This window comes from Solea solea, chromosome 8 (genome assembly GCF_958295425.1).
Source record: "Solea solea chromosome 8, fSolSol10.1, whole genome shotgun sequence".
In the NCBI taxonomy this organism is placed as follows: Eukaryota; Metazoa; Chordata; class Actinopteri; order Pleuronectiformes; family Soleidae; genus Solea; species Solea solea.
Window position 1 is genome coordinate 15,334,951 of NC_081141.1, and position 25,436 is coordinate 15,360,386.

Consider the following 25,436-nt stretch of genomic DNA (forward strand, 5'->3'; position numbering starts at 1 on the left):
GTTGAAGTGTACCTATGATGAAAATGACAGACCTCTGTCATCATTTTAAGTGGGAGAACTTGCACAATCGGTGGCTGGCTGACTAAATCCTTTTTTGCCCCACTGTATGTCTTCATGAGTGTAGATAGTTTCTGCTTCAAAACATGAACAGAATATGCAGGTCTGTCTGTTCAGGCTGTTATAGAAAGGACCTTTTCTACCGTGCATATAAAAGGCTTATTCTAATCAAAGAGATTATACACTCGTATAAACTCACTCATTAAAAGTATATTCAGTTTATGTCAATAAACCCTTTCTTAATGTTACGCACTGGACCTTTGATGCAACAAACCACAACACTTGACTGTGGGAAATCGGCCTTACATCTTTAGCTCGCTCTGTCTCTCTCTCTCTCCCTAACACACGCACACACACATAAATAACTCACGCTCCGCCTTTCATTCTGCCAACTACACTAGGGCCCATCACCAGAGAGAGAGAGAAAGAGAGAGATTTACCCTCAGTCTCACAGCCTTATAGGTTGTGCGCTCCTGTCACTCTCTGTCCAACTGAGGGTTCATCCCTCTGTGAACGACGAGACTCGCTTTTCTTTCTGCTCGTGTTCACTGAGAGTCGCGTGTCTTGTTTGGCACATTGTAACGGTTTTGTTTTAATGCTCATGGAGACTCTGACATCTTTTATCCTGCTATGAGTTCGTCAGCGGAGAGGCTTCCGTCAGCGGGGCAACTTTTCCGTGCGCCACGGTGTCGCTGAGCCGCGCGTCTTTCGGTGGCAAAGTTCACAGCGCGAACATGGGCTCGCGGTGAAAAGTCCAGCCGTCCCATTTTTCCTTCTTCCTCGCAAAAAAACAAGAAAAAAAACACCGTTCGTCGAAATGCAGAAAAGCGTCCGCTACAACGAAGGGCACGCGCTGTTTCTGTCGGCGGTTGCGCGTAAAGAGGGAACCAAGCGAGGGTACCTGAGCAAGAAGACTGCGGAGAACAGCCGATGGCACGAAAAGTACTTCGCTCTTTATCAGAATATACTCTTCTACTTCGAGAACGAGCAGAGCGCGCGACCTGCTGGGATTTACCTGTTGGAAGGATGCACCTGCGAGCGCGCGCCGGCGCCCAAGATGTCCACAATGGGGAGGGAAGCGCTGGAGAAACAGGTGAGATAGTGGAAAAGCTCCCACAGCTCATGTCATCTGTCTGAACAACCTCCCACAGTCTGTCCACAGACATATGGAATAAATCCCTGAGCAGATGTGCACCACAGTTTAATTAGCTGTGGTTCCAGTTTTATGAATTAAGTGGTTACTCAAAATAACAACACACTGTATGTCCAAATGGTTTGTTAACGCTCAAACTGACTCCAGTGAGGGCTACAACAAAGAGCAAGTGACTAATGCAGTATTAAGTGGCTGCAGTAATTCAGTCTCTTAGCTCATCACAGCTTGAAACAGCCCTGCAGTGTCAAGAGCTCCAAGTGCTCCAAGTGCTTAGTCCCCGAGCAGGTGACCATCCTCCAAGGGATTGTGCAAAGATGTGCAATTGGGGTGGAAAGCAACAAGCAGTTGCTGCAGACTACAGCTCCAGGTTTTCTGTTCCCAATCCAACAAAGAAGGTCCATTCCCTTCTCACAGATATCTCCCCTTTTTTTGACATTTGCTGCCTGTAAACGACATGTTTTACTGCCCAGTGTGAACCCAATAATCCGTCAAAATGTCACAATTGTGTTGTTCTAATCAAATATAAACCAAACTTAGATTATTCAAGCAAGACTGTAATTTATTTGCAACTCAAAGTCAAATTTACGAGTGTGATGCTGCAGCTCAATGCAGCAACAGGTTTATTGTACTGAACCCCATTATTGCTGCAGGATATCATTTCCTTCTACACCATGTTTTAGATTTTATTGATACACTCTCACCCAGTAGGCTTTTTTCACATACCAATAACAGGTCGTGCTTCCTTACGCGTAACAGACTGCAGCATCGTGTAGTTAGAGAAAGCTTTTAGAAACCTGTCACCTGAATTATTATGAAAATAAAACTCGGTGAGTCTAAGTCATTTATTTATACATGTTGGGTGCATGTTAGTGACAGTGCTCTTGGAAGTCACCTCTGCATTCTTTCCCTAACAGCAAGAAAGACCTTGTTGCTAGGAAACATTTGAATTACCATTTGCACATGCATTTCATTGAGAAAAAAAAAAGAATATTTATTGGTCATAAGTGACATCAGTGCTGGGTTATATCAGTAATAGACTCATTCATTTATTACATTAAACTGCATGGGTAACTAGGGAAAAATGTGCTTCATCAACACAGTCACAGAGAAAACCAGTCAACAGCTGTCACCTTATTAAGCGTCCGGTGTACCTAATAAAGTGGCTGGTGAGTGTTTTTTCTTTAGTTGGATGATCGTCACATTTGTCTTTTTGGTGACAAAAATTGCCTGCGCCTCTGACCACTGATGTTTGCACTGATGTAAACATAAAGCCTGACTTTACTCATGTTTCCAACTTGAGGCTTAACTTTTATGATCTCATTTCATCCTCTTTTTTATACTCTTGGTCCCCATTTGTCTCACTCTCAAACCACAGCTGTGATGTTAAATTAAGGTTATTTTAAATCTGCCCTTAACTGAAAACCTCATGCATTTCCAAGTAACACTTGTGACTTGGCTTTAGAGAGGTGTGTGTGTGTGTGTGTGTGCGTATCCTTGTGAAACATGTATTGTACAGTAGCTAATCACATTTCAGTTGAGGAGGATTTCAGTTTATTGTGAACTCTGGGTATTTTTGGTGAGAGAAGAAGCTTTACCATCACTCCATCAGTCGCTGTTGCTCTTCACTGTTTCCCTGTGCAGTTAAGTGAGTCTGCCAGCAACCTCCTGCAGTATCACACCCCCATAGTGATCAACAATGCAACCACACAAATAACACGCAGCTACTGCCTCCCGCTCACGCTCACTCTCTCTGTTGTACTCTCAGGTAGACACAAGCCCTTCAGATAATTTGGAGAGGATTCACACTGGTCTCAATTTTCCACACATTTCTGATGTGTGTGTGGTCAGCACATTTAACTGCCTCTAATTGTCAATTTGTCCCTCCCACTGTTGTCAGGAGTCAAGGTGGTTGATCCCAGTGAGAGAGTTCATCAGAGGCTATGAACCAGTGGAGATGGCTGTTACAAACAGTCTCCAGATCAGATTATGTCAAAATATGCTGAGATTCACAGGCCAATTCATTCGTTCTTGAATGGATCTTGAACACCAACAACAATAATAACAACAATAATAATAATAATGTAAGAATCTTTAATCTTTATGAGCATATCACAGACGACACGTTTGCGCAAGCGCAATTTACATTACTGCAATTACGCGACGGTTTGTGCTATCGGAAGAATTCCAGCAGAGAAGTTGCACATCGAAGCCAACGTGCAGTTATTACGGTAGTTTCACTAGTGCAGTTGCAGGAAGCCGGCGAATCAGAGGAGAGAGTAGGAAAAACGACTCTATGTAGTTTCCATTTTTTGGTCTGTTTTTGGACATTGAGACAAAGACTCAAACAAATGTTATTTTAAATATTGAAATATTTGATACTGTTCGAATTTCAAATTGAGCTTGCAAACTGTTCATGTACAACTGCAGTGTTTTTTCTTCATTTTAAATAGTTAATACACTATTTTAACATGCAGTGGATTGTGAAACAGGGTTTCAACCTCTTGACTCTAGCCTTTTCCTATATTATTCCACCCTGTGTTGCATTTTACTCTTCTATTTGCATCTTTTGTTTTATCTCAAAGATAAAATCAGGGTTTTTACTTTTTGACTTTAGACTTTTCCTTTTCATTCCACACTGTGTTGTGTTTTATTGTTGTATTTGCTTTTTAAAATGTATTTTTGTGTTTCAAATTGTGTTTTCCTTTTATTGTGAAGCACTTTGAGCTGCAATCCTTGTATGAAAGGTGCTATACGAGTAGTATTCCTACTATTATTTACCATTGTTAGTTTCTTCCGTCCTTTGGTTGTTTCATTTTCTATTCTCTAAAGAGGCCTTGGAAGGTGCTATTGTTGTTGAATAACAGTGTAAAAGGGCGTAAATCACATAATGTCCTGATAATTAAATCAAAATTCAGTCTGGCTGAGGAGAAAAAGACGTTATTTTCAGTAATAAATGAATACAAATCTGCACGGACGTCTTATATTTGGAAAAGAGCACAGTAACTGCTGTACTGCTCGTAGGTAAAGTTTTGACAATTACTATTTTGTGTTTATGTTATACAGCTGCTCATGTGTGATTATTGTGTGTGCTGCAGCCCTGTCACACTATGAACTTGTGTCTTTACTTTACTGAGGAGGATGTTGGATCAGACTCTTAAGTCCATTGTCAAGGTCGCTTTAAAAGGGACGCACAAATTAACTATAAGGGGACAGAATATGTGAGCTTGCCTCCATCCATGCATGACGTTTTATTTTTAGTTTTATTTAAACCTTGAAGCAGGTTCGTCCAGTCGTCTCTGGTGTGGCTGCACTGGCTGAACCCTGGAAGTGTCTTTGCCGGGTTCTTTTAATCAGCCTCCCTCCTCATTAGAGTTGACGCACAAAAAAGGTGAAGTGTCATTGTCGTCTTCCTGACATGTGTCATCATGTATGATCGCGTGTGTGTGTGCGTGTTCAATTAGTTCTCATTAGAAAGTTCATTGAGTTATTAAAGGTTTTCTCAGTGCTTTTCTTATTCACTGTTGCTCACATTGATCATCTGCATCACGGAACCAATTCTTCCCATGCTCTTGTCGTCTGATCTGCTTTTTATTTCCCCTTTATGACTTCTGCAAAGTGTTATGGACCTGGTTAGTGTCGGATGACGATATAAAGCTGACATAATGTCTCTAGATCTGTCACTTTGTATTTTATACTCTGTATCCCTCAAGGTTTGGACAATGGTGTTGTGTCAGCGTTGTACCACAAATCCCAGGGGAGACAATTAATGCACGATTAACCTTATGTCTGGTTTAATTTGACCATTTAATGACCATATTGTTGTTAAAAGATGCTGCATACATAACCTCTGGTTAATTTACATAATAGTGTGTTTTTTCTTGGACAGCTTATACACTGGTCAGGACACCCATCAGTCAGAAATTGGGCTGAACACTGAAATGATTCCTGCTGCAGAGGTGCTTTCGCTGCAAAACCAGCAACATAATGTGAAAATATTGCACCATATTCTCAGTCTGTCAGACAACGGTTGTGCCAAAAAAAAAAGCGTCATTGCTTCAGGTTAGGCTGAGCAGATGTGAGAAAAACACAACATTCCACGAGGTGCTAGATTTGTATCGTTGCGTCTCCTCCTAACTTTTTGTCTGCTGCTGAGTGGTGATGGTGATGCTCCGGCTTTTAAAATGTCTTTGCACTCTGCGATGTTATTGTTATTGCTGGAGCTGTTCCCATCTATTACAGATGCTCCTCCTGTCACCAGCCACAGGTGCTGATGTTGAGTGCTGGCACAGAGACAAAGGGACACACACGCACTCTCACACATGTCCATCAGGACTTTAGCTGTTGTCTGTGCGACATTTAGTCACTCTGGCAATTCATAAAGTATGATTATGGTGTGTGCTCATGGGAAGATGTGGGGGTCGCCCAATGAACTCGTCAATCCAGGTTCTGTTGGCCAAAGGAGGCAGGATGTTTCTCAACATAGAGCGTCACAGCAACAAATAATGTTGGCTATTTATTTTACGTGTAAACATGTGTTTTTGACCTATAGAGTAAGAGAACAGCAGTATTAGTATACGTTGAAGGAGGCAAGCAGTCGTTTTAATCTCCTGATAATTAGACACTGATTCTTGAAATTTGCTCTAAAGCAGTGGTGTCAAACTCACTTTAGTTCCGGGGCCACAAATGGCACACATTTGATTTTAAGTGGGCTGGACCAGTAAAAAAAAGTAGCATAATAACCTATAAACTGATTTTAGATTTAATGAAGTATCTTTTTACAAAACAAGATCAAATTTCTTGTTATTATGCCCAAGTTTACTGTTTACACATGTGCGTTACAACTTTACAGATCACAGTGGCTCTGCAAAGGCACAAACATTTAGTCACAGGTATCTCAAACTGAAAAATATAGCATTTTATGAAATAAATAGTTGGCCGGTTCTGGCCCGCGAGCCGTACATTCGACACCCTCTGCTGTAAGGTGTGTGTACAGTGTACTTGTAATTTTGGTTTGGTTGTGGTTGGACATTACCTGGTTATGGTTAAGGCACTTCGGTTATGCTGTCCAAATGAATGGAAGTCAATGCAGTGTCCTATAGCTGTGTGTATGTGTGTGTGTATGTGTGAGCGTGTGTGTAAAGATGGGAGAGAGACGCACATTTTGTAAGACTTTCTCTGGAGGAAGTGAACAGCATGAGGGATAATAAGAAAACAGCATGATGTGGGAAGTAGACTCAGTGATTGCCATATTAGCTGGTACATCATTAGGTAATCTCAGTGGTGTTAGACAAAGTAATGCTCCTGCTGCCTTTGTCGCTGTTTTGAATCTTTTTGAAACCATAAAATAGAAGAGAACCAACTTTTTTTGTTCTAAAGGCAGCGGAAAAAACGTGTCGCTGATTACTGATATTATAACATGAGCGACGTCAAGTGTGACTTTTAGGGATATGCAGTATATAAAGGGGACATTCCTCGTGCAATGATGAGCCATGTCTGTGCAGAGGCCTCATAAACCTTTAGCAGCCCTTTTTTTATATATCAGCTTTTGTATGCATTAAACAAAATAAGCTACAATGAGATAATATGTGTCTTATTTAATGGTGTGTTTTACAGGTGTTGATTTGTTTTTTATTACCTTAAACTGTGGGAGTCCAGCTGCCTCATCCTTTTTCCAGCCTGTGTGCTAAAGCTTACAGACTGTGACCTCATATTTAACAGAGAATATGTTAAACATAATCACATTTAAGTGTTAGTGAGAACATATTAGCTTTAGTCTTTATGTATTTTGGCAAATACTGTGGGAGACGCCTGCCCACCTCAATTCATAGCTTCTGGGTCTTCACTGTACATGGGTCCAACAATGAGTTATCATTTATTTTATGAAATCAAGTTTTTCACACGTTCACAGTGTGTTCTTTTGTCCGTGACATCGATATATTTTATGAGGCTTACAGCCAGTACAAAAGCACATTATTGCCCATGTGGCAGCTCAACAGGAGTTGAGAAATGACAGAAATATAAAGAGGGAGAGGACAGACTGTGAGTCTGATCCAGAAGACTGGTGGGCAGAAAAAGTGAATTCACTCTCTGAAGCTCTGATTTAAAAAAAAATTTTTTAATGTATTTTTAATTCATGGCTTTAAGATGATTAATCTGACCATGTTATCAAAGCATTATCTCTTTTGAAAATTCCTCATATCATGTGGATCTTCTGAAGTTTTGCCTCTCTTTGTTTCTAGGAAAACATACATGATACGCAAATATATACCCACGTACAGGAAATCCATGGGTTATATATAAAACAGTTCAATCTGGTCTATTCTCTGTTGTTTTTCTGTGTAATGGTAATTATCACACTGTGGGATTCACAGCATCCCTGTGAAGACTTCCAGTGACATTGAGGTTGACTGTTTATATAGATCTCAGGATTAAAATAAGACAATGATACTGTAGTTTCTATGCTGAAAGCGGTCAGAAAGGACTTGTAAACACATATGACAAAGGCAACATGTGTTTTACAGAACAAACACCATGTGCTTTTGTTAGTGCCTTTTCTGTTCATACATGTGCTCTTTCTTCAGTCCAAACATGTGCTTTTATGCAAATGAAGGTCAAATAAAATAAGGCCAACCTTTGTGGTTTGACACTGATATTAATATACACGGCATATAAGAGTGGCAACAGCTGTGTGGCGACCTATACCTTCTAGTTCCAGTAGCAAAACTTGGTTTTGTGATTAAAAAATGAAAGTAACGTTTATTATCCTTTTAATAATCATAGAAATATACAGTATCAAAGTGAATGTATTATTTTTTTAATAATTTTTTAATGAAAAATGTTTTTATTTTTTATATATATATTCCCTTTTAACGACTGGTTTCTGTTGACATTATGACAATCAGTCAGTCTGGTGATTTACTGGGATTTAACTCTCTGGAGGTTTGTTTTTTCCTTTTCCTTTATGCTTTTGTACACTTTACATACCATGCTGTGATACTGTATGTCGAGGCACAGAGCAGTAATAGAAGGCCTTTACTCTTAACCAGTGTTTTTTTTTAAACCCTGTGAGTTATAGGAACTTAAATGCAGGAGACCTTCTCCACGTCTTCTCCTTGTCATGTTCATAAAAAAATATTGTCACCCAGATGCTCACACTCATAATATGCTGCATTATTTGACCTCTTTTTGTGGCTCTGTGGTCGTGTATATACTAATCAAGTTAAAACAATAAAATCGATGCACATTTAAGCCAAACGTACAGTAAACATGATTGTGAATGTTGCAATGGAGCCTTTATGGCAGAAATGCAGTATTAATTGGATGATCAATTTTAATAGTAGGCATTTCACTTAACCTATGTACACTACACTGTACGGTGAGTGCTCTGCGCTGCTGCTGTGTTTTTATTATTACTTAACAAGCCTGTCGGTGCCACACATGTATACACATTTAACCTCTATGTGGGTATCAATCCTGTAACTCAATAGTGTTACAGGATGTGTTCCCGTAACACAAATACATGTCTCTTTCTACCAACTGAAATAGACCAAATCAGAGATTTAATTTAATTGAAAATGTTGAATAAAAAGGCTGAGAGGGGGAAAAAAGGTCCGTCTGTACATAATGCAGCCTCTCATCAGTGCAGATATACCAAAGCAGACAGCAGTGTTGAATCATTAGTGATAATTCCATTCCCTATAATCATCAGTGGATCCCAACAATAATTCTGTCCTCTCCCCTTTTAAATATTTATAACAGATGAGAGTATTTCTGAAACCTCCGGCCACTGTTTGCCTAATTAATCTATTACCACCGAGTCCAGTTTCATCCTTGACGCTTTAATCTTTTATGAAGCAAAATGTATTTATGCATCACAGTAGTACGATGAGTCGAAAGGGTGTGTGTGTGTGTGTGTGTGTGTGTTTGTAGTACTGTAGGTGTCCGTAGGTGTTCATTTCCCATGCAGCGTTCCGTCTGAATCACAGTGAAAGTCTGTTTTCGCTTCTGAGAACTTCTTACTTGACACATCTGTTCTCACAGCAGCAGTTTTTAACAACTGACCTGAAACTGCTTCTGAATAATGATTGTGTATTTGTGGCGGTGAAACACACTTTGTGTCGCACTGCCAGTCATCATTGTCTTGTTTGGTATAATAGCTGTCGCAGGGAAAGGGTGTGCAATATATCAGTTGTTAGTAACATTGAGTGTGAAAAGAGTGTTTCGTTTTTTACTTCTTCTCTGTGGTTGAAATTGCATACAGTAAAATAAAGGCCCCGAGAGATGGAAGGTGCTTGTCCTGACTGGTACTGTGTGTTTTCTGCTCTGAGGGAGTTATAATGTTACAGTAAGGACACAGTTCAGTGTTATAATCTAACCCACTGTTGTGTATCAGCGCTACATAGTTCAGTATGTGACTGCCTTGGGGTATTAGGGTCAGCAGTTTTTTGTTTTTTTAACCCTACAGCAATACAGTAGGGTTAAAATAGAATAAAGTATGGTTATACAGTGCCCTAACTATGTAAGATTTAAATGATATAACATACAGTGAGACAACTTGTCAATAACAAATATTAAGCAGAGTATTGGTACAGATGTGAAGATTTCCCGAGTGCAAAAACATTTACATCATAAAAGGTAAACCATCTTGGTATTAACAAAGTAAAATGAAAGGTAAACCATCTTGGTAATAACAATGTAAAATGTGTGGGGACATTAGGACTTTATAATATGGTAATTATCATAACCGTACCTCCTCCTCCTCCTACTCGTGTCTGAAAATGCTTGAAAAATTATAAAAATGGCTCTGAAAGCAGAATGAGGAAGTGCAAAACGCAGCAGTTGCGTCTGATATATGGTTGCCACGGCAACGCTATCTTGTCAAGTAGTGGCACAATTCAGAAATGTGTACCGTGGTTAAGAAATATTATGTAACGAGTCCCTCTTTCCTCTCGCTCACAATCCATCCCAGTCTTCCTCCCCGTCAAACACTGTTAGAGCAGAGATCATTGTTGATGTAATAAAAGCCAGCCATCCAGTAAAATAAAATAACACACATAGAGAGAGCGATGTCTCGCTCAGTGCCTGTTTGTTTGTGTGTTTGTGTGCATTTATTTTTATCACCTTTGTAGGAGCAGCTTTTGTTCTAAGTACTGACCTTTTCATAACCAGTAGTCCTCATGGGCACCAAAGACTAATGATTTAAAACATGATCCGCTTGGTGGTTGAGGTTAGATGTGAATGTAGGTTAGGTTTTGGGATGATCCGTCCACAATTAATGAAAGAAATCGACGCTCAAAGATAACTGTGCAACGTAGGGCTACGCAATATGTAGAAACATACATAAAGATATAAACAAGTGGTCATTTAAACTTAATATTTGCTGTCATTTCTTATTAAGACAAAGTTACATATATTTTCCTTGTGTTCGCCATGGTTATTTTAGGCAAAAAAAAAAAAGAAACAATTAAAGCTTTTATTTAGTATCTTGAATATCAATGTCACCAGGTGACACAGTTTCAAATGACTGCTAAATTAAGAAACACAGAGGGACTTGGAACTGATCAGCTCAGCATTGCTCAGCATTTGGAAATTGGCTTCAATGTAACATGAAATGATATTTAAAGGTGTTGCACTTCAGCTTTAGCACAGCAGTATTTATAATTAAGTTATGACAAGTAATAATGTCATCGTAATACTCAACATTATTCCATCCCAGCATGTTTTCCCAACATCAGCAGCAGCCTAAAGTGCAAACCTTGGTTGTGTCTGTGTGAGCGCATGCTCCAGTAACCCTGGCAACCCTCTGTCCCCAGCCCATCACCACTGCAGGGGCCAAAGCCCGTCCATCCTCCTGCAGGGTGATCGTCTCTCCTCTGGACTAACTTTGGGTCACTGAATCCTTACTGAGAGATAAAAAGAGATAAACGTATGAGAGGATGTGGAGATGGAGGAGGATGAGGAGGAGGCAGAGTGAGTTTCAACAGCAGGAGGAGTGAGAATTCTGTTTGAGCTGGGTAGAGGAGGCGGAGTGGGATGATCGGTGAAGTACAAAGAGAGAGGGAGAAAGAAAAGATGTGGTTGGATGAAGAGAAAAGAAGAGAGGAGGAGAGAGGACGGGCAGTCTTTTTTGTTTTCCCTGACTAAGAATAGCAACTCTTCTTGTAACCCGGTGCCCGAGGAAATGACCATCTGAATAAAAGCCTCTGTCACTTGTATGACATGTAATGTCTAGTGTGTGGGTGTGTGAGCCTTGCTTAAGGTGTACGTCTTGTGCTGCGTGTTTGTGAATGTTAGATTGTACAAAGAGATGCTCAGGGAAGCTGATCACACTAGCAACAGAGACAGACAGGAAATGAGAGACAAGGAGGAGAGTGACAGAGGAAGTGTGCTAATTGATGGTGATGATAATAGGCTGGTGGAGATGGGAGGCTCGGAGGAGACTTAATGCTTTCTTTCAGTGCACAAGTAAGTCTGTCATGTGTGTTGAGCCACCCACTTTCCCTTTTCTCTTCTCCAGTGCCTGTGAGCTGTGCGTGGTTCATGTTCAGGCTGTGAACCTTTACACCAGCTGAATCTGGCCAAGGAAAGAGTGTGAAAGGAAATGCTGTTTCCAAATGTCTGCGCCATATGTTTGATGAGTTGTGGATGAAAATTTCAAATGAGCAGCAAAAACAATCTTGTGCTACAAAGTGTGGCTGCTGGCATTAGTGAAAACGGTTTAATCTCAGGGTCACAGTTTTTCTTTAACAGCTTTGCTCTGTTTATCTTCTCCTTTCTCCAGCACTACTTCCTCATCATCTTTGGGCACGATGGACAGAAACCTCTGGAGCTGCGGACAGAGGAGGAGTTTGAATGTGATGAATGGGTGGAGGCCATCCAGCAGGCCAGGTATCCACATAAGACCACATAAAGACTGTTTTCTATATATTTTTAATTATATAAGCCTTTTTTTGACATAGCCAGAAAGTATATTATATATAATCTCTTCTCCTTTTAATGTAAAGTAAATACTATATTACTATGAACATAAAAGACCATAATGTTTTTTTTGTGTTTTTGGCCATTAAATATAAATCAAGTATAATTTATTACAAATAAGCTAATGGTTTTACTTGTTTCTTTACTTGCTATTCATATCAGCTACAAATTCATTTTTTTCTTTTAAACTTTTTGTTGTTGTTACACATTTCATTAGTACATTCTGCAGTTGCAGCTCAACCCAATTTTTAAAAATACCTGAGAAACAAGACGCACATTTTGGGTCATGATAATATGTTATAGTGGATCACCGCAATAGTTGTGCACTTAATTGTGCCAGTTGTGCTTTCTCCACTGTAAGTCAGTGATTATTATAATAATTTGGAACTTGCGAGCTACTGAATAAATGAATATGATGTTATTTTGCTCCTGATATAAAATCAAATGAAAACAAACCCCTGTTGGTCTGCACATTTTGCTGAACCTATAAAAGGAAGGAATGGCATCTTCTTAAATCTTCCTGGTGGGGCAACAGCAAGCAAAAACACTCCAGTGTCTTATCTGTGACTGTGTTTTACCTGGTCTGCTGTGCTTGTGTACTTCTTTGTATAGATCTGCATCTTTTTTCCCCCCAGTTATTCTGACATCATCATCGAACGAGAGGTCCTGATGCAGAAATACATCCACCTTGTACAGATAGTGGAGACGGAGAAGGTGGCAGCCAATCAGCTGCGTACCCAACTAGAGGATCAGGACACAGAAATTGAGAGGCTCAAATCAGAGGTATCTATCTGTCTGTCTGTCTGTCTATCTATCTATCTATTGGTCTGTCTGTCTGTGTGTCTGTGTGTCTGTGTGTTACATATATCTTATAGTTGTGCATAATGGCAGTGGCAGAGTGGGTGTGAATTCTCAGTCAACTCTAAATGTAGGAGGAGGAGTCCACCACTCAATAAATGCAGCCCATCAGCTTCCTTAACAGCTGCGAAACCATTATGCTTATCGAACGCAGCACATGTCTTCTCTTTCGTCGCGGCGCAATAAATCCAACATGTACATTCAAACAGAATACAAAACTGATCTCTGCAGCACTGTTGGTCAGGATTAATTACGATCTCTCTCTCTCTCTCTCTCTCTCTCTCTCTCTCTCTCTCTCTCTCTCTCACACACACACAGAGTCTGATTTCCATGACTTCAGAGGACATTGCATTCACTTACATTCATTTCCTCGAGACTTACTCTGACCTTAGCCATAATTACCACAGGCCTAACCCTAACCCTAACCTTAACCTCAACCAAACTTTAAAACACTGTGACTGTTTAAACAAACAACATTGTTCATACCTGGACTACACCCTTAGACAGACACCGCATACATAAAAATGGCTGCTATTTATTGGTTTATGGTAATTACAACAACAAGTCACCTTTATGGCCAATCCAATCCTGACTTTATAATCCCACTGTGGATCAAAGGTGGAAGTAATATTAATAGTAATAATAATAAAATATAAACACTTAACTGAGAAGAAGTCAGTGGAGTCTTTCCTCATATATATTTTCTGCTGTGTATCAGACAAGAGTTACAATATTCTATTAAATCCCACTGAGGTGTGGCAGTGGACCAAGAGACAATGCAGTATTATTCAAAATGTTTGGTTGAAATTAAATTCCTGTCGTCCGTGCAGCAGTTGGCCTCGATTGTGTCACGTGTATCATATTCTTTGCTGTTATACTCAATTTCTGTGTTTGTGAATGGATTCATCTGTTGTGCTTGCTTTTTTATTTGTCCCTTGGAGCAACAAGTGTGGCTAATGCTTCTTATTACCCCACGCTCTCTGTCATTGGCCCGGTTTATGATGAAAATGCTAACGAAAGACATTTTAAATTACGAAACATCTGCCTGTGTAATGAGGCTGCTCATGAAAAAAAGGATTAGACCTTGAGAGCCTGTGTAATTGGGGCTTCATCTCATTAAAGCATACTCCTGTTTGTTTGTTTGTTTATGTGTGTGTGTTGCACTGTGCTTATGAATAATTAAACCAACTAGCCACTGTAACTGTCAACACTTGGCAGACTGGTGCCTGTCTGCCATTTGCATGATAGTGGCAGCAAATAAGAAAATGAAGATGACAATGTGTGACCGAAAACAGCTTTGACTATATCTTCCATTCTGTTTGCATCGTGTGAAAACCGAGTGTTGTCATGAATGTTAGAAACAATAGGTTCAAGCATAAGTGCACCTTTGCTGGGTTTATTTCGGCACAGAGAACAGTGTTGCCAAGAACAACCTTTTACCCTTTCAAATTAATCCCTCTTGTGATGTTATTTATTATTAGTTTTACAACATGAGATTAGTTTCCCTCCCACAGCTCGATAACATTTTAAGATTTTGTTCTAATGTTTTCAAAAAGGATGAAAAACGTTCACTTTCTGGTAGAGGCTGGCTTTTCTTACCATCGTCTCTGCTGGAAACACAGCAAATTTAGCAGTGTATATACTGAATTGTTACCAGCAGATAGCACCTCCTCCTTCTCTGTCATTCTCTGTGTCTAAATGAAGGCTCCAGACGGTCAAAGATGAAGAAGTGTGATATCTGTTGTGGACACAGTTCATCGAGCGCACACTGAAGTTCTAATATCGTCATTACTGAAACCGCACCAATTTCTGCCGTACCTCACCGAATGAGCGTTTCTATTTAATGTGACGATGTGCTGAGATGAGTTGTGACTGAATTGCTCTTTTAAAAGATTGTAGCTCTGAACAAAACCAAGGAGCGAATGCGGCCTTACCACATCCCCCATGAAAATGAAGACCCAGACATCAAAAAGATCAAAAAGGTAAATAGATCAATCCAGCATTTCACGTTTCATGTGTTCGGTCTCCCTGTGAACTGTCATCTCTAATTCATTAAGCCTGATTTATTAGGGTCCGAGCACACGGCGTGTGAAGGACACTATTGTAACCATGTGGGCTCCATGTTTTTCTTACCCCACCTGTTTTTTATCTCCTTAGGTGCAAAGTTTCATGCGAGGCTGGCTATGTCGCAGGAAGTGGAAGATCATTGTTCAGGATTACATCTGCTCTCCTCATGCTGAGAGCATGAGGAAGAGGAACCAGATTGTCTTCAACATGGTGGAGGCGGAGACAGAGTGTGTAAATTCATTATGTCTGTAGTTTTGCAAAACAAAAAAAGAAATAAAACTACTTTCAATAATGTAATACTTTCCATTACAGTAAAGAAAAGATAATATGTTGTAATATAGAGGTAAAATGATGGTAATACCATACTATACTATGGTAACCACCAAGTAATACCTTGGTAGTCATCATGGAAAATGATGAATTTCCCCTTTATAATATGGTAATTACCAATTTTGATTCTCATTTTTATGTAAAGGTATTAAACTGCTGGTAGCCTACAGTAATTGTCATTACCAAGCTATTATCTGGGTATTACTTTGGAAATAACATGGTATTACTGCAATATTATCTCCTTATGTTAAAGCTGGGATTGACATCAGAAATAAGATGTTTTTTTTACCAAAATATGACCTCCTTGTTATATAATTATCACCCTGTCATAACATTGTAATGTCAGTGTTAAAGCTGCTGTCAGCGACGTCATCTTTTGACTAACTTTTCAGACTCATCCGCAATGAATTTATTACATGTTGTGGCACAGCACATAGAGCTCAGTGAAGGACTGCAAGATAAGATAACTGGGGTAAAATAAATAGCAATAAATAAATTGGATAAATAGACTGGACAGACATTTGGTATGTAAATTACATTTTAATTTAAGATGACTACTGTTTGAGTTTAGTAACCTTATAGCTGAAGCAGGGAAAGAGGATTTAGGATAATATAATCTAAAATGAGTTCCCCTTAAAGGTACATGATAGCAGTGACCTGAAAGCCTGGCCAGCATGAACTCAGCGGACACAGCGTGATTGGACAAGCTGATAAAAAAAATGTTTCCTTGTAATGAATTTATTTATTAATAATAATGTTAAAAGACTTACAAGAAATTGCCAATGAATTTCTCTGTTCAGCTTCCTCATCATGTGGATTTACAGTCGTCCATGATTGACAATAGACCGAAAATATTTACCATTATTTATTTAAAAGACTCATCAGTCTGGTTCCTGCCTTCTTTCTACATCACCTCATGAGCACATTTGGTAAAGGGGAAAGCATTTATTTGCAGACAAATTAAGTCTAACTTACGAGCAGGGAGGACCATGTCTTTTTTGGAGTCTCCCTGATCGGATAAAGTGTGGTGAGATAATGGATTTGGAAACGTTTCTCTCTCGTCACTGAACAAACAGATCAGTGCAGGCTGCCAGAATACAGAGCTCTTTAACAGACAGCAGCTTATGGAACATAACTACATCATTATTGAGATCTGGTTTGCTGTACTTGCTGACTCTGAACACACTTGTCGCTGTAATCCAAGTGATACTGACATGTTTTTCTGTGTGTGTGTGTGTGTGTGTGTGTGATGACAGGTACGTTCACCAGCTCTACATCCTGGTGAACTGTTTCCTCCGTCCCCTGAGAATGGCTGCCAGTTCCAAGAAACCCCCCATCTGCCACGATGACGTCAGCAGCATCTTCCTCAACAGGTGTGTACTGTATTGTCACGTGAGTGCGTCTGTAATTATAGCAAAACTATTAAAACCCTCCTTTGTCTGTTTTCGTGTCTCATCTTCAGCGAGACCATCATGTTCCTGCATGAGATTTTCCATCAGGGCTTAAAGGCGAGGATAGCAAACTGGCCAACCCTGGTGCTGGGTAAGCTGTTACTCAACTTTAGACATTTCAAATGCACAAATAAACACTCTGTACAAATGGTAGCCTCTGCTCTGCATCCACTCAGTGACATCAAGGTCAGTTTTTTCAGTTGTCCTCCACTGGCAGTTCTTTTTCATTCAAATGTCAGCCTTGACAGCCTTCTGCCCCATTCACGCGCACACTCACACACACGCGCACACGCACTTACTTCCCTATCTCAGTCTGCAACACACACATTTATTGTCTTGACAGACAATGACTGCTCGCACCAGAAAGGATCCTGTGATTTCACCTGCTAAAACAGTAGCACCCTCAACAGATAAGGCTCACCTAGGCGACAGAAGCACTGATTAAACATGCCATCCTTATCTGACTCCCTGCTTCAGCCCGATGCTGAATGTAGACTTTTGACCAAACACCGTGATTTTGACCCTTTCATTCTTTTGAGGGCGTTATTAAAAGGTCTCATGATCCAATCATTTTGTTCTCTGTAGTGAATTAGGAAACATTTTGTTTTGAGAAATTCATGCTTGCTCCTGTCTATAAAGTGTGTGACGGATCAATCTGCTTTGTTTGTGATGGGTACATGGTCACCCAAGAATGTTCCCATTAAAAAAAGAAATGATCTACCCACTGATAACATTACAAGAAAAGTAACATTTTCAAGAAATCCTGTAAAAGGTCATGTTTCTGTCAAAACTCAACGGATTTGAATGACGTTTCATTCAGCTCTGGATAATGGATTAGGCAATCTAAATCAGCAATTTCAGATGTGTATGAATTAAGTCGAGCTTCTATAAAATGGTAATAACTATAAGCAAAGTAAAGTTCTATACAGATCCAGGAGTTCATCTGGGTCCAGTGGATCAAAATATCACATTTCAGGTGCTGATACAGAAATCCTTATCTCTTATAATGTTGAACATGTCGAAAATCATATCTCTGTCAAAAAGCATCAGATTTGAATGAAATTCAAAGTGTCTACATCGACTTGCTAATTGACTCACGCCTTCTGTTGAGCTGTGGACTGTATAATAATAACTCTCACTCCTTTTCGACTATGCAACTTATTTAATTTGTTCTGTACATTGTGTTTGCATATTGTTTGAATATTGTGTCATTTCTTTATTGTTTCTTTGTTATCTTATATATTTTATATTTGCATATGTACTTGCATATTAACAACAAACAAAAAATCTTTGTGCTTTCTGTCTCTTAATATGATCCCAGACTGTCATATGATGTTGAAATCAGGGTGCTACCATATCATTTACAGGACTACATTTTATGTCTGAGTACATGTTTAGAGGTAGACCTCTGATAAGGGTTCAGGGTCTAGAGGTCTGTCTGTAGGTTATGCATCATTGTCCTGCAGCAGACTGAATTTATTTGGTTCAGAAACAACTGAAGTGCCTTAAAACCTTTGCACGTGTGTGCGCTCCTGTTTCCAGCTGACCTCTTTGACATCCTGCTGCCCATGCTGAACATCTATCAGGAGTTTGTGAGAAACCATCAGTATAGTCTGCAGGTTTTGGCCAACTGCAAGCAGAACAGAGACTTTGACAAGCTGCTGAAACAGTACGAGTCCAACGCTGCCTGTGAGGGGAGAATGCTTGAGACCTTCCTCACATACCCCATGTTCCAGGTACCACCACACATTGGTTTTCACAAACATCTTCTCGTACAAATGTAAGCAGTAGTTTTTATATTGTTTTTCGTCTCCATCTATTGACATTATATAAACCAAATTGCTCTTCCCTCCTAAAAGATTCCTCGCTACATCATCACCTTGCACGAGTTGCTGGCACACACACCTCATGAGCATGTGGAGCGCAAAAGTCTTGAATTTGCCAAGTCCAAATTAGAGGAACTGTCCAGGTGTGTATCCAGTTGTCAGAACAGTTATATTTTGATATGGAAGTCTGTATGAACTTATGTATTCGTGTACGTTCCAGAGTGATGCACGATGAGGTGAGTGACACGGAGAATATTCGGAAGAACCTGGCCATAGAGAGGATGATAGTGGAGGGCTGTGACATCCTATTGGACACCAGCCAGACCTTCGTCAGGCAGGGTGAGTTTTCATCAGCTCACGGCAAATGTCAGGCTTAGTTACAAGCCAGAGACTTGGTGCTGTGGCTGAACTAATACATACTGTATTACTATGAGAGGGGAGCACACATCTGTAAAGAATGTGTATGGACTTAATTGTTGTGAAACGTCGAGAAAACATTTCTGAAGGGATAGCATTAGCTAGGGTAAAAAAAAAAAAAAGACTATCTATACTAGTAATAGTGTTAAAAGTAAAAGTAGTATTTAAGTAAAAAGTATCTATTACCAAGAAGAAGTCTCAATACGATTGTAGCACAGACAGTCCATATACCAGCGGTCTCAAACTCGCAGCCCCCGGGCCAAATGCAGCCTGCCACTTAAATGTTTGTTTTTTATATTTATTCATTCATTTTGCATGAAAAATATGTCACTGAAATGTGTTTTTTCTATTTGCTAATATCGCTCACCCCTACTGAAGAGTTTTTCTCGACACTTATGAGGGTTTTTTTTTCCACTTGAATGTGGCCCCGAGTTCATCTGACGGACAGATTTTCCTAGACTGTGATTTTCCTGCCGCGCCACGTCTGGAGATAAAGCAGGAACGATAGCTCTGACAATTCACGACAGACGTGTTTTTTAAGATTTTAAAGATTTGAGTTTGTGCCACTGCCACCTCTCAGTAAACCCAAACTCAGTTTAGCATTAACTCAATGCAATGAAAGGTAATCCTGCGCCCCTCCTGCTGTGCAGGCTCTCTGATCCAGCTGCCATCGGTGGAGCGAGGGAAGCTAAGTAAGGTCCGCTTGGGTTCCCTCTCACTGAAGAAGGAAGGGGAAAGGCAGTGTTTCCTCTTCACCAAACACTTCCTCGTTTGCACACGCAGCTCCGGGGGAAAACTGCACCTTCTCAAGGTGAGATTAAGTATGAATGAGGAAAATTCATTTCAAAAGATCAATAGCACTTGTTGTCCAAAACGCCAATAAACATTTCTATAATTGTTTTTCTCATAATGTTGCAGCAAGGTGGCGTTTTGTCCCTTATTGACTGCACACTTATAGAGGAGCCAGATGCCAGTGATGAGGAGGGTAAGTTCACTACTGTAGAAAGCAGTGAGTCCATGTTGGTTGACACACAGGCATCTATTATTGGCTCGTGTAGTCACTTCACCACTCGCAGAGGTTAATTAGGTCTCAGACAATAAGTGTTGAGAAATGACTTCCCTTTAAATATCAGATTCTCACCCCTTTAAATGTCAGGGTTTGATCTTTTGACTTAATAGATCCATTATGTTTTTTCCCGTGGATTCATTTAGCAAATAGACAGGTTGTTGATGATCAAACACCTGCACACACACACATGTGTAAGAACACTTAAGCCTCAAGGGTACGTACATTGGAGATAGCGGGTGGGTCTGCTTAATTAACCCTCTGTGTGTGTGTGTGTGTGTGTGTGTGTGTGTGTGTGTGTGTGTGTATTTGTATTTCTTCTGTGTATATGAATGTGTCATTAAATTCATGTATATCTGTTGTATTTTAAAGAGCTCCTTTCCACCTCTATCATACAGCTAAAGTCGGTGGTCAGGTTTTTGGTCAGCTGGACTTTAAGCTTGTGGTGGAGCCGTCAGACTCCCCCTCATTCACCGTTGTCTTACTGGCACCATCACGCCAGGAGAAGGCTGCATGGACCAGTGATATTAGCCAGGTACTGACACAACATCACACAAACATGCACCCAGACACACACAGAATAACAAGAACCTCCAAACAGACAAAGCGTGTCTCCTGTGGGCATTGAGAAGGCTTAGTGATAAGTAAACACAAACACGGGTGCAGTTCTCCAGGGGCATGTTCAGTCAGTGCCTCAGTACTTCACAAACAGATACAACCACTGTACAAGCATATCAGACAGGAATACCTCTTATCAGACAACAAATACACTGTAAAATACTCTTTTCTCTTGTAAGTCACTAACTTACTCATAACTGAGCGCCTGAAATTGTATTTCAGCATGAAGCCAAGACTATAGCGATATATTACACCTATATTCTTTGGCTCATTTTCCTGTTATCCCTGGCAATGTCTTCCCCGTTAATGTTCATTTACAGCATTACATTGACACTGACACCTATGGCTTTTTTTTTCGTAAACTAAGAAAACTCAGGTCAGTTGTGTCACAACCTTTTATTAATGCTTCCTGGACTTTCCTGTGAAACCTCTATAAATGGGCTCCTCAGTTGTTTTTCTTTAAAAAAAAACTTCTATCTTGTTGTTTTGAATAAGCTCATTTGCTTTATTTACCATCCTGGTCTCTCTGTCTTCACAGTGTATTGATAATATTCGCTGCAATGGCTTGATGACCAGTGTATTTGAGGAGAACTCCAAAGTCACTGTGCCTCATATGATCAAGTAAGCATGTTTGTGTGTGTGAAGAGGAACACTCATCATATCTGCATATCAGCATATCTGGGTAAAACGTTTGTGTTGATGTATGGTAATGTATTATTATGCTTTTTTATATTCATTTATTTTTGAAATATGCTTGACGATCATATTTTGGGCCGCCTTTGAAACATGTGGGTTTTTTATTAATTTCTCTTTTGTACTTGGATTATTTTTTGCTCGGCTCCTTTCATAAACTTCCCTTGCTTAGAAGAGTCACCCATGCTTGGTTATGTGTATGTGTATGTGTGTACGTGTGTATCCATCAGATCCGATGTGCGTCTCCATAAAGATGATGTTGACATTTGCTTCAGCAAGACGCTCAACTCCTGCAAGGTCCCCCAGATCCGTTACGCCAGTGTGGATCGGCTGCTGGAGAGGCTGACCGACCTGCGGTTTCTCTCTATAGACTTCCTCAACACCTTCCTGCACACATACAGGATCTTCACCACAGCAACTGTGGTCATGGACAAACTCGCCGACATCTACAAGAAGCCCTTTTCCTCCATACCCATCAGGTCATACAGTGCATACACACACAAACACCTACATGCACATTGATAGCTTCAAAGGAGGTAATGGCATACTCACAAAATGTACCTGTGCTAGTACTTTTACTTCTTCTAATGACCATGTGCACATGTACACACACCCTTTGTTAATATCTTGGAATTTTGTCTGTGTTTGTGTAATTTTTTGGGGGTCTGTGAATGATGTAGTCAGATGTCTTCCTACCTACCCACTTTTTCCAGAAATGTAGTTCAAACTAATTTTACGTGACACACTATTTCGTGACACACTATTTCTTCAAAGATACTTGAATATACACACAATAATTACTTCAGATGGTCTGATGCCTTTCTAGGCTGTTTATTTTCACTATTTTTAAGGTTCAAGTTTGAACTTTGTTCCCCTGCATTCAAATGGATCAGAATTTTGGATAAAAAATTGACAGGCTTGGAGGCACAGACAGGATAGACACGTCCAGGGGTCAGACGTGTGGTGGTGCTATGTAAGGAAAAGTCCACTTTTTTAAACTTTAAAAAAATGGCTCAGGCCATTCAAAGTGTGGTTGTATCAGGTGTTGGTGCTTATCAACTCTGACTTTGTCAGTCGCTGCCGTTTCTGTGAACCAGCCTGAGAGCTGGACATTTACTCTCAATGAAAAACATGGCCGCCGACAATGAAGATTTTAACAAAAGGCTCCCCTTTAAAACCTAGCCCTGCTTAAGTCAATGATATTTTAAGAATGTAACTGGAAGCTAAAGTTTGTAAACCTGTCACACCTGCCTCCATCGTTACATTCAAATATGTCTCTGTATTTTAAGGGTACACATGCAGAAATTTGAACGCAGATCATTTTTTTTCTTCAATATATGTCTTGGACAGTGCTGTTCTCTGACTAACACACTACCTCTGCTTCTCAAACACACCTTTCTTCTTCTTCTTCTTCTTCCAAGAGATTTATTTATCATCCTCACATCGTCCTCCCTCAAACCACTTTTCATCACTGTCAAATCCTCCCCCTACTCAATCATCACACCCGTCCATTTAATCTTTTTTCTGTGTCATCCATCTCTTCGTATCCCCTCCGATTACAGGCCGCAGTACCACTCATTTGACCGTTTGTCCATCTCATCCATGTGTCCTGACTACAGTCTGAAGATCAAGAAGATAGCCATGGATCAGTCCAAGTAACCAACTCCTCTCTCTCTTTCTGCCTTCTTCTTACTGCCTCTCTCCTTCTCCTGACTGTTCTTACTCTTACTCCTTTGGTCTTGGTCTGATTCTTCAGACTTGAGAATGCATGACTATCTTTCCCCTTTACTACGTTTCAAATCGAAGGGCTTGTAACTTCTCCAGTTTGAAACAAGCTATATTAAACTGCAGATAGGAATGGCTGAAGGAAAGACAATTTGGTCTGGTCTGTAGCATGTTTTTCACTGGAGCGTCACTTCTTCAAGGCTGCTTTTTCCTCCTTTGTATCCATATGATCCTCTTTGTCATCCCTCTTCTCGTCTGCTTTGTGTTCATCTATTAACCATATTCTTGTGCCTATTTCTTTTCTCTGTCATTTACAAACACATTCCCATCCTTTCCTCCTTTCCTATGCCTCCTCTTTCAGAATGAAGAATGTTGTTTCTTTTCTTCTTCTATTTCCTGCTAAAAACAGGCTTATGTGATGAAATGATGGCTGTGTTTATCTATGCATGGTTACTCCTCCTTGATGTAGCTGCGTACGTATGACTCTCTGATCAGTGTTAATGTCGTCATGAACCGGACAGTACAGGTGCTTGTTGGTGAAAACGTTTGCACTTTCACAGCCCATTGAATAACACATTTTTAAATGTATCGCTAATCTTTTTCTCAATTCAATTTTCTGAACTGGCTGCGTTGTTGTGGACTGTCACGCTGCTGCTCTTGGCACAGGCAGTAAAATCATGGTTTGCATATATGTGCACCCTCATGATTCGTCACTGTGGGTAACCAAACAAGTCAAAGCCTCACATTTGATGTTAAATTCACCTAAGTAACACAATTCGATTTTTGTATTATATTAATATAGCAAAACTATTAGAAAAAATATGTTAGATTATTTTTATTTTTTTTTAACTATCTTTGTTGTTGTTTTTCCCCCCTTCAGGTCCTTGGAGCTGTTCTTTGCCACTAATCAGAATAACCGAAACAGTGAGCACTCAAACGACAAATCTCCTCGTCTGTGCCGCAAGTTCTCGTCTCCTCCTCCTTTGTCCATCCCATCACGCACCAACTCCCCTGTCAGAGTACGAAAGCTTTCCCTCCACTCCCCCATCACCGCCAGGGTCGGAGGCCTCGACCTCACAAGTCCTCTCTCAAACCCCAGCATTAATCCCACTTCTCAGTCTGCTGCGAGTAGTCCCACTTCTGCCCACACCCCAACGACCCCAACGCCTCAGACTCCTACTCCAGCCTCCTCTCCTCCTCTGCCTTCCTCCACCTCTCCTCCACCCAACAACTCCAAGCCACAACAAGACCAAGTTCCTCCCATTCCTTCTTCACCGGACCAGACTCCTGGACCGACTGCAGAGGGAGAGGACGGCCCCAGGATTGACCCTTTCTGCGGGAAACTGCGACGGAGCATTCGCAGAGGTACATTACAGCATCTATACATCACTGCAGCCAGATGAGAAGTCAGCAAAAAAAAACATAGCTAAGAAAGTAAGAAATATTGACCTCAAATTATATTTAATCAGTGGATCAAATGAAATAGATTATTTTTTTGTAATTTGTGTTATTTAAAAATGTTATTTTGGAAATCTGTAGGGGACACTTACACGAGTGCGACACATTGACAGTTTGGAACTTTTACTTAATGGAATCCTAAGCTGTGCCTTGCTTTTTGCCATGTCAGACAATGATAGACATAAATATAAAAAACACCAAGGGATTTCACTAGTATATACAGTGATGGTAAAAATGTATTAAACTCTTTTTTCCAACTGAGGTTCAAAATGCAGTGCAGCACAGGTTCCACTTAATTAATTTATTTATATGAGCCTACAGATCAGAATATTAATGGTGTCATCTATTGGTGCTATGATAAACTGGATGTGGTTTTAACGACATATTCTTTTCGACTGAACATCCACATGTAGAGCCTCATTGGCATACTGACATATGAAGAGCTGGGGGTCACTCATCACATGACACAGTTTGAAGTGTTTTCAGTAAGAGCAGAACAGGCACACAGTCAGTGAACATCATCTCCTTACGTGTGTGTGTGTGTGTGTGTGTGTGTGTGTGTGTGTGTGCAGCTAAGTTGACTTCCCACATCTCCTCTAATAATGGTGTCAAACAGACTCCGTTAAATTGTCAGGGCATCTGGAGCAGTATGTCGGGGAAAAGCGGCACGAAGCAGCTCATTAGCATGTGCACACATGCAGAGTGTGTGTGTATACTGGTCTTTGTTCCCTTTTTAGGAC

General features: G+C 40.3%; 1 protein-coding gene across 3 annotated transcripts in view; it reads left to right on the forward strand.

Moving 5' to 3' along the window:
• Positions 1 to 492: 492 nt before the first annotated feature.
• Positions 493 to 25,436, forward strand: part of LOC131463419 (ras-specific guanine nucleotide-releasing factor 2-like) — a 30,908-nt gene continuing 5,964 nt past the window's right edge. Inside the window, exons 1-17 of one of the 3 annotated variants that reach the window (XM_058635112.1) lie at positions 493 to 1,150; positions 11,991 to 12,097; positions 12,823 to 12,970; positions 14,938 to 15,027; positions 15,203 to 15,339; positions 16,699 to 16,815; positions 16,905 to 16,984; positions 18,436 to 18,629; positions 18,753 to 18,862; positions 18,940 to 19,058; positions 19,787 to 19,947; positions 20,055 to 20,121; positions 20,601 to 20,737; positions 21,359 to 21,441; positions 21,744 to 21,992; positions 23,076 to 23,168; positions 24,119 to 24,603. In XM_058635112.1, the coding sequence (XP_058491095.1) occupies positions 875 to 1,150; positions 11,991 to 12,097; positions 12,823 to 12,970; positions 14,938 to 15,027; positions 15,203 to 15,339; positions 16,699 to 16,815; positions 16,905 to 16,984; positions 18,436 to 18,629; positions 18,753 to 18,862; positions 18,940 to 19,058; positions 19,787 to 19,947; positions 20,055 to 20,121; positions 20,601 to 20,737; positions 21,359 to 21,441; positions 21,744 to 21,992; positions 23,076 to 23,168; positions 24,119 to 24,603 (2,653 nt within the window). In that variant the 5' untranslated portion in view covers positions 493 to 874. The remainder of the gene's footprint in view (positions 1,151 to 11,990; positions 12,098 to 12,822; positions 12,971 to 14,937; positions 15,028 to 15,202; positions 15,340 to 16,698; positions 16,816 to 16,904; positions 16,985 to 18,435; positions 18,630 to 18,752; positions 18,863 to 18,939; positions 19,059 to 19,786; positions 19,948 to 20,054; positions 20,122 to 20,600; positions 20,738 to 21,358; positions 21,442 to 21,743; positions 21,993 to 23,075; positions 23,169 to 24,118; positions 24,604 to 25,436) is intronic. The other 2 variants (XM_058635113.1, XM_058635114.1) reach the window with 2 other exon arrangements.